Source organism: Lemur catta, chromosome X (assembly GCF_020740605.2).
Source record: "Lemur catta isolate mLemCat1 chromosome X, mLemCat1.pri, whole genome shotgun sequence".
NCBI lineage: Eukaryota > Metazoa > Chordata > Mammalia > Primates > Lemuridae > Lemur > Lemur catta.
The window spans coordinates 53,285,498-53,302,518 of NC_059155.1; the positions used below are offsets into that span (position 1 = coordinate 53,285,498).

Genomic DNA, 17,021 nt, shown 5'->3' on the forward strand with positions numbered 1-17,021 from the left:
GATTAAAATAATGGAGGAAGAATTCTGAAGGTGGATTGTAAGAAAACTCAATGGAATTGAAGAGAAAATAAAATCCAACACAAAGAAGGCATAACAATACAGGAAATGAATGAAAAAAATCTCTAAAGAAATTAAAATATTATGAAAGAACCAAACAGAAATACTGGAACTAAAAGAGGCATTCAAGGAAATACAAAACACAGTGGAAAGCCTTAATAATAGAATGGATCATGCACAGGAAAGAATTTCAGAGCTTGAAAAGATAATGCCTATGTGCTAAACAAATCAGATGAAGAAAAAGAACACAGAAGCAAGAGACAAGAACAAAACATACAAGAAATGTAGGATTATGTAAAGAAACCAAATATAAGAATTATAGGAATCCGGAGAGAGAAGAAGAAAATACACATGGGTTGGAAAATTTTTTCATTGGAATACTGGAAGAAAATCTGCCTGGCCTGGCCAGAAATCTAGATATCCAGGTACAAGAAGCACACAGAACTCCTGGGAGACTCAATGTGAAAATGCAATCACCACATCACATAATTATTAGCCTGGGAGAAGTACACAGAAAAGAGGCAATTCTTCAAGCAGTAAGATGAAAACAACAGATAACCTACAAAGGAAAACCTATCAGACTCACTGCAGACTTCTCAACTGAAACCTTACAAGCCAGAAGGAACAGAGGACTCATCCTCAATCTTCTAAAACAGAATAATGGCCAACCTAGAATTTTTTACCTAGCAAAACTAAGCTTCATCTATGAGGAAGAAATAAAGACCTTCCCAGACAAGCAATCACGGACGGAATTTGCAGAGACCAGACATACCCTGCAGGAAGTACTCAGATCTGCATTATGCATTGAACAGCACAATAGACACCCACCAAAGTAAAATCATTCAAGAGTTAAAATGCAGAACCTGTAGTCTACAATGGCTTGAGAGGTAAAGCAAAACAATAAGAATTTATACAACCATACGAACAGAAATCTACCCCAAATATCAATTATATTAATAAAGGTGAATTACTTGAATTGTCAAATAAAGACACATAATGGGCTGAATGGATAAAAAATCACAAGCCAAGTATCTGTTGTCTCCAAGAAATGCATCTAGCCTAAAAAGATGCTTTCAGACTCAAGGTCAAGGGTTTGAAAACAAACTTCCAGGCAAATGGAAGCCAACAGAAAGCAGGGGGTAGCTATTCTTATATCAGATAACATAAACTTTAAAGAAGCAAAAGTAAAGAAAGACAAAGATGGTCACTAAATACTGGTGAAAGGAAAAATCCAACATGAAGACTTAACAATTCATAACATTTATGCACCCAACACAGGAGCATCCAGATACAGAAAGCAAACCCAGCTTCATTTAATAGCATGATAAACAATAATGCCATAGTAGCTGAGGACTTGAACACCCCATTGACTGAAATGGACAGATCCTCCAAAGCAGAAAATAAGCAAAGAAACAATGGACTTGAACAGAGCTCTAGAATAAATGGGGATAACAGACATTTACAGAACATTCCACCCAAACAAAACCAAATATACATTTTTCTCATCAGCTCATGGAACTTTCTCCAAAATTGATCACATCCTAGGCCACAAATCATACCTCAACAAATTTAAAAAAATAGAAATTGACAGCCACTGCAGTACATTGAGCTCCATAGAGACAGCGCCGGGGCAAGTGAGAGCCGGACGGGCACTGGGCGACTCTGTGCCTCGCTGAGGAAAAATAACTAAACATGGGCAAAGGAGATCCTAAGAAGCCGAGAGGCAAAATGTCATCAGACACATTCTTTGTGCAAACTTGCCGGGAGGAACACAAGAAGAAGCACTCAGATGCTTCAGTCAACTTCTCAGAATTTTCTAAGAAGTGCTCAGAGAGGTGGAAGACCATGTCTGCTAAAGAGAAAGGAAAGTTTGAAGATACAGCAAAGGCGGACAAGGCCCGTTATGAAAGAGAAATGAAAACCTATATCCCTCCTAAAGGGGAAACAAAAAAGAAGTTCAAGGATCCCAATGCATCCAAGAGGCCTCCTTCGGCCTTTTTCTTGTTTTGTTCTGAGTATCGCCCTAAAATCAAAGAAGAACATCCTGGCCTATCCATTGGTGATGCTGCAAAGAAACTGGGAGAGATGTGGAATAACACTGCTGCAGATAACAAGCAGCCTTATGAAAAGAAGGCTGCAAAGCTGAAGGAAAAGTATGAAAAGGATATTGCTGCATACAAAGCTAAAGGAAAGTCTGATGCAGCAAAAAAGGGAGTTGTCAAGGCTGAAAAAAGCAAGAAAAAGAAGGAAGAGGAGGAAGATGAAGAAGATGAAGAGGATGAAGAGGAGGAGGAAGATGAAGAAGATGAAGAAGAAGATGATGATGAATAAGTTGGTTCTAGTGCAGTTTTTTTTCTTGTCTATAAAGCATTTAACCCCCCTGTACACAATTCACTCCTTTTAAAGAAAAAAACTGAAATGTAAGGCTGTGTAAGATTTGTTTTTAAACTGTACAGTGTCTTTTTTTGTATAGTTAACACACTACCAAATGTGTCTTTAGCTAGCCCTGTCCTGGTGGTATTTTCAATAGCCACTAACCTTGCCTGGTACAGTATGGGGGTTGTAAATTGGCATGGAAATTTAAAGCAGGTTCTTGGTGCACAGCACAAATTAGTTATATATGGGGATGGTAGTTTTTTCATCTTCAGTTGTCTCTGATGCAGCTTATACGAAATAATTGTTGTTCTGTTAACTGAATACCACTCTGTAATTGCAAAAAAAAAGTTGCAGCTGTTTTGTTGACATTCTGAATGCTTCTAAGTAAATACAATTTTTTTTATAAAAAAAAAATAGAAATTATGCCATGTGTCTTCTCAGACCACAGTGATATTACATTAGAGATTAATTCCAACAGAAACACTCAACACTTCACAAAGTCACAGAAATTAAATAATCTACTGTTGAAAGACTATTGGGTCAAGGAGGATATCCACATGGAAATCAAAACATTCTTCAAATTAAATAATAACAGGAACACAGGTTATCAAAAATCTATGGAACCCAGTAAAAGCATTCCTGAGAGGAAAACTGATAGCATTAAATGCTCAGATCCAAAGACAGAAACCACACAAATCAACAAACTAATAAACAGTCTTAAGGAACTGGAAAAGGAAGAGAAAATTAATTCTAAACCTAGCAGAAGAAAAGAAATAACTGAGATCAGAGTAGAACTAAATGAAATTGAGAATAAAAGAACTATACAAAAGATTAATGAAACAAAAAGTTGTTTTTTTGAAAAGATAAACAAAATGACAGTCCAATTGCTAGATAGGCAAGAACAAGAAAGGAAAGGATGCTAATAAAATCAATTAGAAATGAAAAAGGAAAGGAGACTACAGACATCACAAGAATACAAAACATTGTCTTTGACTACTATAAAAATCTATATGCCCCAAAGCTGCAAAATGGGGAGGAAATGGAAAAATACTTACAAACACACAACGTTTTTAGGCTCTACCAGGAAGAAATAGAATTCCTGAACAGACCAATAATAAGCACAGAAGTTGAAGCAGCAATTAAACATCTTCCAACAGAAAAAAGTGCTGGACCACATGGGTTCACACATGAATTTTACCAAACCTACAAAGAAGAACTCATACCTGTACTACAGAAATTATTTCAAAACATTGAGAAGGATGGTATCTTCCCCAACCCATTCTATGAAGCCAATATCACCTTCTTACCAAAGCCAGAAAAGGGCACAACAAAAAAGAAAACTACGTACCAATATCCCTCATAAATATAGATGCAAAAATCCTCAACAAAATCTTAGCAAACCGAATCCAAGAGCACAACAAAAGTATAATTCATCATGACCAGGTGGGCTTTATCCCAGCAATGCAAGATTGGTTCAACACACACAAATTTATAAATGCAATGCACCACATAAGTAAAATCAAGAACAAAGTTTGTATGATTCTCTCAATAAATGCAGAAATAGCATTTGACAAAATCCAGCACACTTTTATGAAAAAAACTCATAAAATAGGCATTGATGGGAAATACCTTAAAATTATGAAGGCCACATATGATAAACCCACAGCCAATATCATACTGAATGGGGAAAAATTGAAACCATTCCCACTCAGAACTGGAACCAGACAAAGTTGCCCACTATCTCCACTTCTATTCAACATAGTGCTGGAAGTCGTTGCCAGAGCAATCAGACAAATGAGGGGAATTAAGGTGGCCAGATGGGGGCAGAAGTGGTCAAACTCTCACTCTTTGCTGACTATATATTATATCTATAAAATCCCAAGGATTCAACCAAGAGACTCCTGCAATTGATAAATGAATTCAGTAAAGTCTCAGGATACAAAATAAATGTGGACAAATCAGTGGCATTTATATACGTCAATAACAGTCAAGCCAAAAATCAAATCAAAGACGTAACACCTTTCACAATAGCATCAAAGAAAATTAAATATTTAGGAATATATTTAACAAAGGATGTGAGAGACCTATATGGGGAGAACTATGAAACACTGAGCAAAGAAATTGTAGAAGATGTAAACAGATGGAAAACCCTACCATGCTCATGGATTGGTAGAATAAATAGTTAAAATGTCCATACTATCTAAAGTGATCTACAGAATTAATGCAATCCCTATCAAAAAGCCATCAATATTCTTTACAGATCTAGAAAAATTATTCTACACTTCGTATGAAACCAGAGAAGATCTCGTATAGCCAAAGTAATCTTAAGCAAAAAGAACCAATTGGGATCCATCAGTCTACCAGACTTCAAGCTTTACTACAAATCTATGGTCACCAAAACAGCATGGTACTGGCACAAGAACAGAGATATAGACCCTTGGAACAGGACTGCAAACCCAGATATAAAACCATCCTCATATTGTCATCTAATCTTTGACAAAGCAGACAAAAATATACATTGGGGAAAAGAATCTCTCTTCAATAAATGGTACTGGGAAAACTGGATAAAGACAAGCAGAGGACTGATACTGGATCGCCAGCTCTCATCTCTAACAAAAATGAAGTCATGATTGATAACAGATTTAAACCTAAGGTGTGAAATCTTAAGAATTCTAGAAGAAAATGTTGGGAAAACTTTTGTAGACATTGGCCTACGCAAAGAATTTATGAAGAAGAACCCCAAAGCAATTACAACAGCAGTAAAAATAAATAAATAGGACCTGATTAAATTAAAAACTTCTGCACAGCCAAGGAAACTATCATTAGAGTGTATAGACAACCTACAGTATGGGAGAAAATATTTACATGCTACATATCCAGTAAAGGGCTGATAGCAAGAATCTATATAGAATTTAAGAAAATTAACAAGAATAAAATCAAACAACCCCAACAAAAAATCAGCAAAGGACATGAACAGAAACTTTTCAGAGGAAGACAGAATGGCCAGTAAACATATTTAAAAAATGCTCAACATCTCTAATCATTAGGGAAATGCAAATCAAAACCACAATGAGATATCACCTAACTCCAGCGAGAATGGCCTTTATCAAAAAGTCCCAAAACAACAAATGCTGGCATGGATTTGGAGAGACTGGGGCACTCTTACACTGATGGTGGGACTGCAAATTCGTACAACCCCTGTGGAATATAATTTGGAGATATCTCAAAGAGCTAAAAATAGAAATACCATTTGATCCAGCAATCTCACTACTAGGCATCTACCCAATGGAAAAAAAGACATTTTATAATAAAGACAACTGCACTCAAATATCTATGGCAGCACAATTCACAATTGCAATGATGTGTAAACAAGCCACGTGCCCATCAATACATGAGTGGATTAACAAAATGTGGTATATATATACCATGGAATACTACTCAAGTACAAAAATCAGTGGTCCACCAGCACCTCTTATATTATCCTGGATAGAGATTAAGCCCATTCTTCGAAGTGAGGTATCACAAGGATGGAAAAACAAGTACTGCATGTACTCATCATCAAATTGGTAATAACTGATCAACACTAAGGTGCTCATGTGGTAGTAATATTCTCTGGGTGCCAGCCAGTTGGGAAGGGGCCAGGGGGGTTGATAAACTCACAACTAATGAAGACGGAGTGCACCATATGGGGGAAGGGCACACCTCTCACCCTGGCTTGGGCCAGGCAAAGGCATTACTTCTAACCAAAATATTTGTACCCCCATAATATTCTGAAATTTTAAAAAGATAATAAATAAATAAATAAATAAATAAATATTTGATCTCATGGCTTCAATTTTGGTCAAGAGTGTGCTAGGAATTCAACTTTTTATTTTATAGATTGTCGTCTAGTTTATCACATGCCTTGTTTATGATACAATTTCCCATATAAAATATTCAGTTTATTATAATAAAACATGTCTATTTTCCTTTAAAAAATGAGAAAGCTGTGATAGTCAGTTAGGCACAGCAAGATATCAATCTGACAATATTATAATCTGGCCCCTGGAAACACACAGAATGTGGCCACCCACAAGGCAGCGCAGGACAATGGTTAGATCCCAGGCTTTCTAGACAAACTGATCTAGGGTGGTTATATAACCTTGCAAGTGACAGCTTCCTAAACTTCAGTTCCCCAACTATAAAATGGTGGTAACAATAGGATCTACATAATGTCATTTAAATGAGATAATGCATAAAACATAGTACCTAGCACACAGTGGCCTCTTAATAAATGGTGGCTATTACTATAATCATTACTAATATCATCAGGTTCTGCTGACAGTCAGCAAAATCCCTGTCAGGAAAATCAAAGGATTAGAATTATAGCAGCTTAAGCCACAGCCAAATCACCCAAATCACCAAGCTCAGTGAAGTGGCAACTTGAAATTTGGAAGTAGGCTACAAGCCTCTGTATCAGAAAAACAATGAGAAGAACTGCAACAGCTACTCTTCAACACCCCCTACTAGTACTGGCATTATCGGCACCATTTACTGACAGCCTATGTGTTGATAGCAAAACAGGTTTCCTGGGACACTTAGCCTAGCCTCCAAGTTTCCCAACCAAGTGGGCAGAGCAGTCAGGCTCCCAAGTTCTATTCTTCCCCAAGGATGGGGCAAAGGTAGTGCCTTACCTATGTACACTTTCCTGAGGTCGTGAAAGTCCCTTCAATAATATTGTCCAAACTTGAGCCACACACAATCAGCAAAGGCAGAGAGCTCTAAGAGAAAGTTGATATAGGTATGAAGAGAACTAGATACCTTTACATTCTATGTGGGCTCAGCACCACAAGGCAGTACTTAAACCCTGACACCAATGAAATCCCCATCATTTCAGCCAAGCTAAAACAAGATACCCCAGTCAAGAATCCTTACCCTTGCCTCTATGGAGACAGATAGAGGATGGGGCCTAAGTGTAGCTGTGACACCAGAATGATACACAGGCTGGCCAGTGTGAGTCAAGTGAAAGACTTTACTGAGGTCTAAGATGTCTTTTTAAAAATCTATATATCCTGAAATACTGCCTTTATCCAGTGATTTAAGCAGAGCTGGGTTTAGGGGAGCAAGATCCAAGGAGGATTCTACTCCCATGCTGTGGTGGAAACCTATGCAGCTCCCCTATTGCATGGTGCTACCATCTGGTTAATTCTTATTCATTCATTCCTCCTAGTTCTTTTTTTTGGGGGGGGGGTAGTTTCTAGTTTCTTAAAGGTTATTTTTTTAATTGATACATAATAATTATACATATTTTAGGGGTACATGTGATATTTTGATATACATATACAATGTATAATAATTCTGTTTTTACATCACTTTCTCCAGAAAATTTTCCCTAACACCTCTTGAGTCTTAGATAGGTACAGGTACACATTCTCTGTGTTCCCATAGAATTCTCTTCTTCCCCTATCGAAACCTTAATTCCACTTTGCCATAAACAATGGTTATTTGCATGTTTCAACTAGACTGGGAGCTAAAAGAGATGAGGGACTATGTTTTGTTCATCTTTGTGTTTTCTGACATCTAGCACAGTGCCAGGCATACAGTAAGCATTCAACAACCATTTATCGGATAAATGAATGAACATGCTAGACACTTTACAAACATTTAATTTTGTAAAACTATAAACCTTGAGGGTCCATATTATTTTCCCATTTTAGAAAGAATGAAACAAAGACTCAGAGAGGTTCAGAAACATGCCAAAGATCACCCAATAACTAACAGAGGAAGAATTCTATCCCAGATCTGTGTGATTCTATAAGTATGTATTTTTATGTCTTGCCATCTCTGGACTCTAGGGCTGCCAGAAAGCTTGCCTTGACCATTTTCCATGTTGTTCAAATATCAGAAAGAACTTATCTATTGGCTGGAATGTATGACCATAGATGTTCTCCAGGGAGCAAGGCCTAAAAGTAGTAGCAAATCTGTACTTTTCCAGGCAAGGAAGAGAAACAGTGAGAAGATTTGGAAAGCCAACAGGTTGCAGAGCATAAGAGTATTTGTGGCTCAAAAATGAACACAGTCTAAGAATAGATGCATTAATTCATCATCTATTAAAAAAATACTACATTTCGGATAATGAGCTAGAAATTGAAAACACTAAGATGAATAAGATATGGTCCCTACTATGGAGGAGTTCACAGTCTGGTGGGTGAGAAAGTCAAGACCACAATGACAATGCAATGTTGAACCGGTTGTTATACTATCATCTCTAGGCCCCGAACCAAACACTTGATATCCCACTTTATGATGTGCCTCAGAAACTAAATTTCCCCTTGCTAGTCAGTGCCCCTCTTAGATCCTTCAAATATAAGGTGCTAGAGAAAGATTAGAAGGAAAAGAAAGATGTAAAGGGATTTATTTCTTTCAGTTTGCTTGCCGTTCCTGACAACACTGTTTCAACAACAGCCTTTCATCAAGGCAACAGTAGCTGGTTCCAGTTCCCTACTTCTTCCCACATTCTAGAACTGGTTTCACTGCACTCCCTCAGAAGTACTGGCACCAGTTAGCTGGCAATTTTCCTCAGAATTCTAAACCACAGTCCTGTGAGATCCCTTTTCTAAGCTTCTGAGGTATCAGCAGTAGCCAGGCAGCACCTCTTCACAAACCTCTGGGTCCCAGCTCTATAGTTACCTCCTCTGAGCTTCTAGGTGCTGATAATTCCAATCTTTTCCCTTTGTTCCCTGAGACCTTGGGGTGGTAGCTGTTTCTATAGTCATCATCTCTGTGTTCCTTAAGTGTTACATTTTTATTTTTTCAGTCCTTAACCACCTATTTCACCAATTCTCTATATAAAATTCTTTGTTGAAATAGTGCAGTTTCTTGACCCTGAATGACACAAGAGTGATATAAGCACAATGTGTTCTCAGAGCTCATAAGTAGACATTTCACACAGGCTGAGATTATTACATAAAGTGAAATTGAGACCTGAGTTGAGTCCTAAAAAATTAAGTTAGCCAAATAAAGAAGAGGTGAGGAAAGGGAGGGTGTTCCAGGCAGAAGGAACAGGATACACAAAGTTACGGCGATAAGAGACAGCATAATGGATCAGGGGAATTGGAGTAGTCCTGTATGGCTAGAAGGATAGGATATGAACGAGCATAGTAGGTTTGGTATGATGGGAAATAAGGAAGAAGAGCCAGTTAAACTTGTTGACTAATTAGAGTTAAAAGATAGATTTGGGAAAGGAATTAAGAAGGTGGAGTATAGGGGTACACTCCGGTGTCTTGTTTGCGTGCCTGGGTGGAAGAACAGGTTTGAGAAGAAGTTAATAAAGTGGTGAATATTTTCTCATCTGTCAATCAAAAGTAAAAAGAGAAAGCTATGGGCCAGGAGAATTAGAGTCCACATTTCCTTCTACTAATTCCTAGCCATGGGATTTTAATCACTGAACTACTCTGAGAGTCAGTTTCAGTGCCAAGTAAGTGGGGATAACAATACAGTAGAACTGTGTATAATCATAAGAACAGCTCCATTTATTGAGCTTCTGTTTTAACAACAACCATAACAATAAAAGAGCTAATACTGAGTGATTGATGTAAGCTTTAATCAATGTACTACAGGTTTTACACAAAATTTTTATTTTAATAACAATATTTTAAATTTCAAGTACATTGTTATTAGGGCAATAAGGCTATTTTGGGCCCTTTAAGGAAGGTATAAAAAACACTGATGTCACACAAAGCATAGATAAACTTCATAAAATTATTTCTGAACATCTTTGTATTTTACCTAAGGTTGTTGTCCTAGAAGCAGCTGTGCTTTCTCTTTCTCCAAATCTTCAATCACCTGACCCTGCTCTGCTTCCCCTATTTGCCTATAAGCAGCCTCTCCAGTCACCTAGTGGTAGCCCAACCCCATTATTTTCAACAAGGACAATTTGATTTGTTATCGGATCTTTATCTGTATCCTCCCACACAGAAACAAGCTCTGTAACAAAAGACTCCCTTCCTTAAGATTCACACTCCTTTTAAAAAGACAACTAAAAACTGTAAATAACAAAATTTCCATCTCTCTCAAATGTTTACAGATATACTCTGTCCAAAAAAGTACCCCTAAATTGCATTTCAGATAAAAGTTGGTCCATAGAGACAAGGGAGAACTCCCTGGAATATAAACACTCCCTGTACTTCTGCTTTGGTAAGCTTTGGCATCATGTGTCTGTATACTTTAATCATGGCTCTGTCACCCTGTACCTATAAATTAACTTTGCTGGGTCACACTTTGCATATCTATAACACAGTAATTATAGTAGTTTTTTGGAAAAGCTGTTAAGATGATTAAATGAGAAAACATATATAAAGTAAGTAGAATGATAAAAATGGATTTGAGGTAGTACTTATATTTCATAAAAATGTTTTAAATGTTTAAAATTTCATAATATTGGGTATTTTTCATTCTATGGGTATTTTTCATTTTATTGACATTAAAAATAACTGTTGATGTTAGTTTTCAATTTTTGTAGTGATTTAAAAATGATTTATTTAAGTTAACATAAGTGATTTGATTTTAATACATAAATTAATTAACAGAGTTGATGTACAAACAAGACAAAAATGTTAAAGGTAGCATAGGAATGACTGAGATCTGCAAAGTGCCACCCTATGTCATGGTGTGCTAAGAACTGTGCTAGTCCTTGGACAGGATGACACAGAAATACTAATCCAAGTTTTTGGCCCTCTAATATTTCACAGCTGCCTAGAAGGATTTACTTAGCATCTGAGATGTAAAAGTCACATATATGATACCTATATAAAAAATGATATACTATGCTAATGTCAAATTGGAGAGTGTGTGTGTAAAAAGAGTCACCACCAAATATTAAATAATTCAATAAGTATTTAATGATGCCCACCAAGTTCCAGGCCTTGTTCTGAACGTTAGATATGCAAAAACCAATAAAATTTAGTTCTTGCCATCAAGGATCATACAGTCAATGGGAGGAGGGTGGCAGACACATAAACATAAATGCTCAAGAAAGGGCAGAAAATGCTGAAATTAGAAGTCAGGGAAGGTCCCAGAGAGTACAAAGGAAGGAGACAGAGAAGGAAGAGTCTAGCCAATTCACTAAGGTGGTGTGGCCACAGAAGTAGAACAAAACCCATCAGGAATGACTCTTTGAGAAAGTGAAACTACTCACCTGTACTTAACAATTCCATTAATCATTGGGTTCACATCCTTGATTCTTTTAATATAAGCCTGAACAACATCTATACATTTTACCTGCAAAATATAATATTTTAGTTACTAGGTGTTTATTCATTGAACAATCAATCCATTCAAGAAGTATTTACTGAAAACCTCCTATGTGCATTAATCATTTTTATTAGAGACACATTTAGTGAATTATCCAGTACAGTCCCCTGTGCAGCAATATATGAAGCTGAGAAGCTAAAAGATGTCTACTTTGAAGCTAAGAAGTCAGGAATGTACTAGTACAAGAAGGTTTCAAACAATGAATAGGGATGAAAGGCATAACCTCCCTCTAAGTAAACAGAAATTGGAGTTCAGAGATACTATGAATATATACTTAACTAGGAAATATTTTGTTCTAGTAAATAACCAGTAAAGCAATAGATACCATTTTATAGTAATATACTGAAACTTAACATTATACATCATCTCTGTAAAACCCAAGAGTTGGGGAGTAGAGACATGAAAGCAAATAAAGGTAAGGTTTTCAAATAAAATACAGGACACCAAGTTAAATTTGAATTTCATATGCATAGAGAATAATTTTTGGCATAAATATGTCCTGATTGTTGCATGGGAATAATTATACTAAAAACTATATGTTGTTTATTTGGAATTCAAATTTAACTAGGTGTATTGTATTATTCACTAAATTTGGGAACCATATACCAAGGGTCTTATGTTAAGCATGTGAGAAGGGATAAGAAAAGTAAAATATCCTGGAGGGAGTGCTATAAGATTATATAATTATTATATACAATTATAGTTTTAATGATAATTATTAGACATGTGACAATAAGCACTGCAAAATTACAAAGCAAATTAGAACCCCCAAATAAAGAGTAAGGAAAAGTAAATGAAGAGAAATTAGATCAAGACAGAAAATGTAAGAAAAGGGAAAGAAAGCAGTATGGTAAATTATAAACATTATATCAAATAGAAAAAATTAAACCAATTACACCATAATAAGTGTGAAGGACTGAATTCTTCTGAGAGCAAAGACATTAAATTTGTTTTTTTTAAGCAAAGTTCAGCTATACATTGTTTATAAGAAATTCACCTAAAACAAAGAGACAATGAAAAATTTCAAACAAAAGTTTAGACAAAGATATGCTAGGTGAATACAAACAACAAGAAAGGAGGAGGTGGTACTTGGAGATCATTTTATATCTTGTACATAAAGAGCTACTTCATTTTTTAATTTGCTGAATATTATCCAATATATAGACATACTGTATCATATTTAATGAGAACCCTGACTTGCCTTTACAAGCATTTACTTTTACAAACAACATATGAGTATATCCTCATATATATGTCATTAGGTGATTTGTATGTGGGACTTATGACTGTAAAACTTCATCAACTTTGGAATCACCAACAAAATCAACTTCCAAATGGACAAAGACAATGACCAGCCTATGGATGGCAGTGACCATGATAAATTGATGTCCTTCTGTAAGGCCCAATCTTGGAGATGAACTGAGGCTGTAGAGGTTCAGATGAAATAGTGGGACCCAGAATTCTGAATAAAAAGAGTAATCATATAGGAATACAAAGGCAAGCATAAAGACAGTAGACCTTGACTCACAGAGAATGGACTGTTCAATCAGAGGTTCAGTTATCAAGAAGCATTGCTCCTTCATGAAGAGCCAATAAAAATCAAATTAGATTAACCTGGCTTAACCACTTCCTAGCTATGTGGCATTGGACAAGCTACTAGAGAGCTCTAAACTTTACTTTCCTCTTCTTTAAATGATGATAATAACACTGACCTCAAAATGTTGTTATGAGGTTTCAAGTTACAAAAATCTAAGTAAACCTTTGCCTTATCAAGTGGCGCACAGTAGGTGCTTCAGAAAAGTTGTTTTCCAGTAAGAATATTTCTACATGTAAGGAAGGAAGAGACTAAGAAAGAACTAGGACAAATAAGACTTTGTACTCTCTCTATTTCTCCCCTTAAGAACATTTCCATATATCTAAATAAACTATATCTAGATAATCTCTTCTCATGGGCAAGCATGAACATATTAAAAATGGCTATCATTACAAAAAACCTCATGATAGTAATAGTTGCTAAGATTTAAAAGGACTATTATGCCAGGCAGTGTTTTATAAGTTTTACATATATGAAATAATATAATTCTCACAATAACTCCATAAGGTAGATTCTATTATGAAGTACATTTTTCTTATGGGATATTGGAGGCACAAAAAGTCAAGCAATGTTTCCAAGATCACAGAGCTAGATAGTAGGAGAGCTAGGATTTATGGACCTAAGCAGTCTGGCTCCAGGGTCCATCTTTCTAATCACTGTGCTACACAATCTACTATGTGCCAGGTGCTTGTTATGTATTATCTGCAATTTCCATGGCATTCCTTATCCAGGGTCATACAGCTATGAAGAGAACAACCAAAATTTGAAATCTATTATTTTTCCACTACATCCCAATGCCTGCCTAACATTTATAAAAGCATGTATGGGGGGTGAAGAGTGAGGAGGGATTACAGGAAGAAGGCAGGGTATGTCATTAAAAGGTAATCAGGAGTGTAATAGAGACATTATTAATTCATGCACTCAGGAATGCATATTCAGATAGGAAATATTTACTGCATGCCTACTCTTTGACAAGTAGTATTCTAGATTCTGGGAATAAAGCAATGAGGAAAATAAATGAAATAACAGAGAGACAAAGACAAGAGTGGTATAAAGAAAGAATACTAGCCCAAGATCTCTAGGGAACCAACTATTCATAAGACAAAGAAATGGATAGTACTGCCTGTACAACTCTAGAGAGAATGGTTGAGCTGCTTAAATTTTTGAACTAAGAATTTCCACTGATTTTTGTGTATTTGTGCCAAACATTTTACCTCAGTTTCCTCATGTGTAAAATAGAGACATTACCTATATAACTGCATCAGTGAGGCAAAATATATTTAAGTACCCAGCACAGAATTTCACATGTAGTAAGCACTAAATATATGGTAGCCAGAGCTGTCATGATACCAGATCAGGTATTACTTTTCTTTTCAATAAAATTTTGAGAAAAAGGAGAATTTCTTGGATGAAAAGCAGCACATAGATCTGGGGCCTGTTTCAGAGAGAGAGAGACACAGACATACAGAAAGACAAACACCGACTTTCCATGGGTGAGAATCAGTTTGAAAATAGTACCTGATTTAGCCCTGCACAATTATTATGCACAAATAGGACAAATGGACAGTAAAGACTAGGAAGGTACCAAAATAGCCCAAGCAATGCCCACAGTAAATGCTCTGGGTACAACAATAGGCATACTACAACTCCCAGAAGTCTCCTTTCATTCCTAGTGAATACCACTCCTTTGTTGCCCTGGTAGAGGGAGGAAAGGAAATTGATTTCCATCAAACTCAATCTTATTACCACAATAGCCACCACTAAGCTTTCTGTAGTCGCCTACTAAGAGACCCGACCCTCCACCTCTTCTGAATTGCACTCTCACCTTCCTCTGTCGTATCAGCTTGGCCAGCCGTACCCCGGAAAGCAGGAGCAAAGGTTCGGTCACCGGCTGGGTGGTCCTTGAGGCAAACTTGGGGCCGCCTAAGGCTAGAGCCGCTCTGCCTACTAGGCCAATGAGAATGCCTAGCGTCCACAGGATCAATAACTGGATGCGGGCGGAGAACGGAGGCGACATAGTGGCCTGGATTCCTCACGGTCCTAGTGCTTGAGGGTTATGTGCACGCTGGGCAAACTAGAAAAGACTAAGCAAGGAGGTGCTTAGCAATCCTTTAGTTTACAAGTCCAATATCTACCCACAATTCCAGAGGAGCATGTTTGTCATCACCGGCTGGGCTCCTGGCCAGAGATGGGGGCGGAGCTGAAACCTTCCCAGCAGCTGCTTGTGTGCAATGCAACCGGTTAGTGCTGGTGTAATCCAGAAGGGAGATAAAAGAAAGAGCACTGGCATTGCAGTTCCTAAAGCCTGACACGGATAACCTTGGCCAATTTACACCATGTCTCGTACTTTGTTTGCTCATATGAAAAATGGGAATAATTATTTCTACATCAAAGAGTTATGGTAAACACTAGATAAAATAAATCAAAACAGCACAACACATGGCAAATAGTATAAGTAGTAGATATTATGATTTATTTCATTTTTAACCATGAAAAAAGTTTTGTAAGTATATCTTTGTATGTAAATATTCAGTATGCTCAACAAACAACTAAATGACAAGCATATACATATGAACCATATGCGTATTATTTAATCTTCATAAGGTCACTAACAGGTAGTACTGATGAATATCAAATCTGTAGCCCATCTTTCTCTCCTAAACTCCAGACACTTAAAATCCAGTGTCTTTTTGACATTTCCATGTGAATGCCTCACAGATTCTTCAAAATCAGCATAGCCAAAACTAATGCTCCTCTAGGCTCACGATTGGTATTTTCATCCACCTGGTCAGCAATGCCAAAAATCTGGAATCAACTCAGATTTTTCCTTTCCTCTCATCCTCATGAATGATCACCAAGTCCAGCCCATGCGTCTCCCTCCCAACTTAGCTTAACTCAGACTCACTGATGTTTACATAAAATTGTACACATAATCTAGCTGATTACTCTGGCTTTATTTCTAGTGTTCCTTTTAATATGCAAATTTATGTTACTTCCCTGCCAATTACTCTGCAATGATTCCCCATTTTTCTCAGGTTCAAGCCCCATCTACTTTGTCTGGCATTCAAAGTTCTCATGATTGGTGTCTGAAAAACTCTGTATCTCATTCCTAACCCTTTCCATCCCTCATATGGTATGCTACTGACAAACTGAACTATCTGAAAGGTCTCTCTCCCCTCCATATCTTTGAGTCTGCTTTCCCAACCTCTTCAATAGCTCGAGACACTTCCTCCAGGAAGTGTTGCCTGGATTCCCTATTCTGTTTGATGCCACAGTTTTCTAACCCTGCACTCTACAGATTAACAATATTATAGCACTTATAACCTTCTATTTAAGTGTTAAGTTTTTATGTTTATGCCCCATCTAGATAGGAACTCCTTGAAGAGCAGGGTCATTCTAATTCTTCTTTGTATTGCCAGATGCAACATAGAGCTTGGCATGCAGTCAATACAGGTTTTTAGGTTGAAGGTTTGTGTTTATGAAAGAATGAATGTTGAAGATAGGACTCAAGATCAATATTTAAGACCTTAGGTGATGGACACACTTATAATTTGGAATCAAACATACCAAAGCAATTTACATAACCAAAACGTTTGTACCCCCATAGTATTCTGAAATTATATATATATGACCTTGAGTAGGTGGAATGAAAAAGTCATCCCAGGGTGGCCAGGCGTGATGGCTCACACCTGTAATCCTAACA

General features: G+C 36.9%; 2 protein-coding genes across 4 annotated transcripts in view; one reads left to right on the forward strand and one right to left on the reverse strand.

The window, feature by feature from the left end:
• Positions 1-15,489, reverse strand: part of FAAH2 (fatty acid amide hydrolase 2) — a 104,288-nt gene extending 88,799 nt beyond the window's left edge. The window contains exons 1-2 of one of the 3 annotated variants that reach the window (XM_045538095.1): positions 15,144-15,489; positions 11,609-11,691 (exon numbers count right to left, since the gene is read on the reverse strand). In XM_045538095.1, the coding sequence (XP_045394051.1) occupies positions 11,609-11,691; positions 15,144-15,335 (275 nt within the window). In that variant the 5' untranslated portion in view covers positions 15,336-15,489. The remainder of the gene's footprint in view (positions 1-11,608; positions 11,692-15,143) is intronic. The other 2 variants (XM_045538094.1, XM_045538096.1) reach the window with 2 other exon arrangements.
• Positions 1,651-2,841, forward strand: LOC123628393 (high mobility group protein B1-like). The gene has a single exon (XM_045538097.1). It carries the CDS (start codon positions 1,750-1,752, stop codon positions 2,386-2,388), a length of 639 nt encoding a protein of 212 aa, XP_045394053.1. The 5' UTR covers positions 1,651-1,749; the 3' UTR covers positions 2,389-2,841.
• Positions 15,490-17,021: the final 1,532 nt, after the last annotated feature.